This window comes from Galeopterus variegatus, unplaced genomic scaffold (assembly GCF_000696425.1).
Source record: "Galeopterus variegatus unplaced genomic scaffold, G_variegatus-3.0.2 Scaffold2016, whole genome shotgun sequence".
In the NCBI taxonomy this organism is placed as follows: Eukaryota; Metazoa; Chordata; class Mammalia; order Dermoptera; family Cynocephalidae; genus Galeopterus; species Galeopterus variegatus.
The window spans coordinates 177,101-177,595 of NW_007728127.1; the positions used below are offsets into that span (position 1 = coordinate 177,101).

The 495-nt window shown below is 74.5% G+C and overlaps 1 protein-coding gene across 2 annotated transcripts in view; it reads left to right on the forward strand.

Moving 5' to 3' along the window:
• The first annotated feature begins 6 nt into the window (after positions 1–6).
• Positions 7–495, forward strand: part of DSP (desmoplakin) — a 47,646-nt gene continuing 47,157 nt past the window's right edge. For both annotated transcript variants that reach the window (XM_008580092.1, XM_008580093.1), the window contains exon 1: positions 7–77. In XM_008580092.1, the coding sequence (XP_008578314.1) occupies positions 34–77 (44 nt within the window). In that variant the 5' untranslated portion in view covers positions 7–33. The remainder of the gene's footprint in view (positions 78–495) is intronic.

Here is a 495-nt window from a genome sequence, read left to right on the forward strand (position 1 = left end):
GGGGGCGGCGGCGGCGGCGGCGGCACCTGCAGGATGTACTACTCGCGGCGCACCGAGCAGAACTCGGACGGCTACTGGTGGGTGCCCGCCCGGAGAGCGCGGGGCTCTGGCGCCTCCACCGCTCCTAACAATCCTAGAGCGCAGGGACAGGGAGGGACCGGCCTCCTCTGGCCCACCGGGAAGCCCGCGGCCAGAAGGAGGAAAGTCTCTTGGCCCGAGGTCACGAAAGCAGTCCCTGACCGCCCTGGGGGCAGGACCCAGGTGTCCCGGCGCCCAGCGCGCCGCGCTGACCCGGGAGGGGGTGTGGGTGCGTGTGGGGACAGGGGAGGCTGCTTTCCTGCGAGCGGGGACTAGGTCCTACCTTTCTCCCTGTCGTCACTCCCCTCCCCGCCCCGGCCAGCGAGGGGCCCAGGAGGGCGCGGGGCGCGGCGGGGGCCCCCTCGCAGCCCCTGGGGCTGCCCCCGCGCGTTGGGCCGGGCTGCGCTCGCCTTTGTC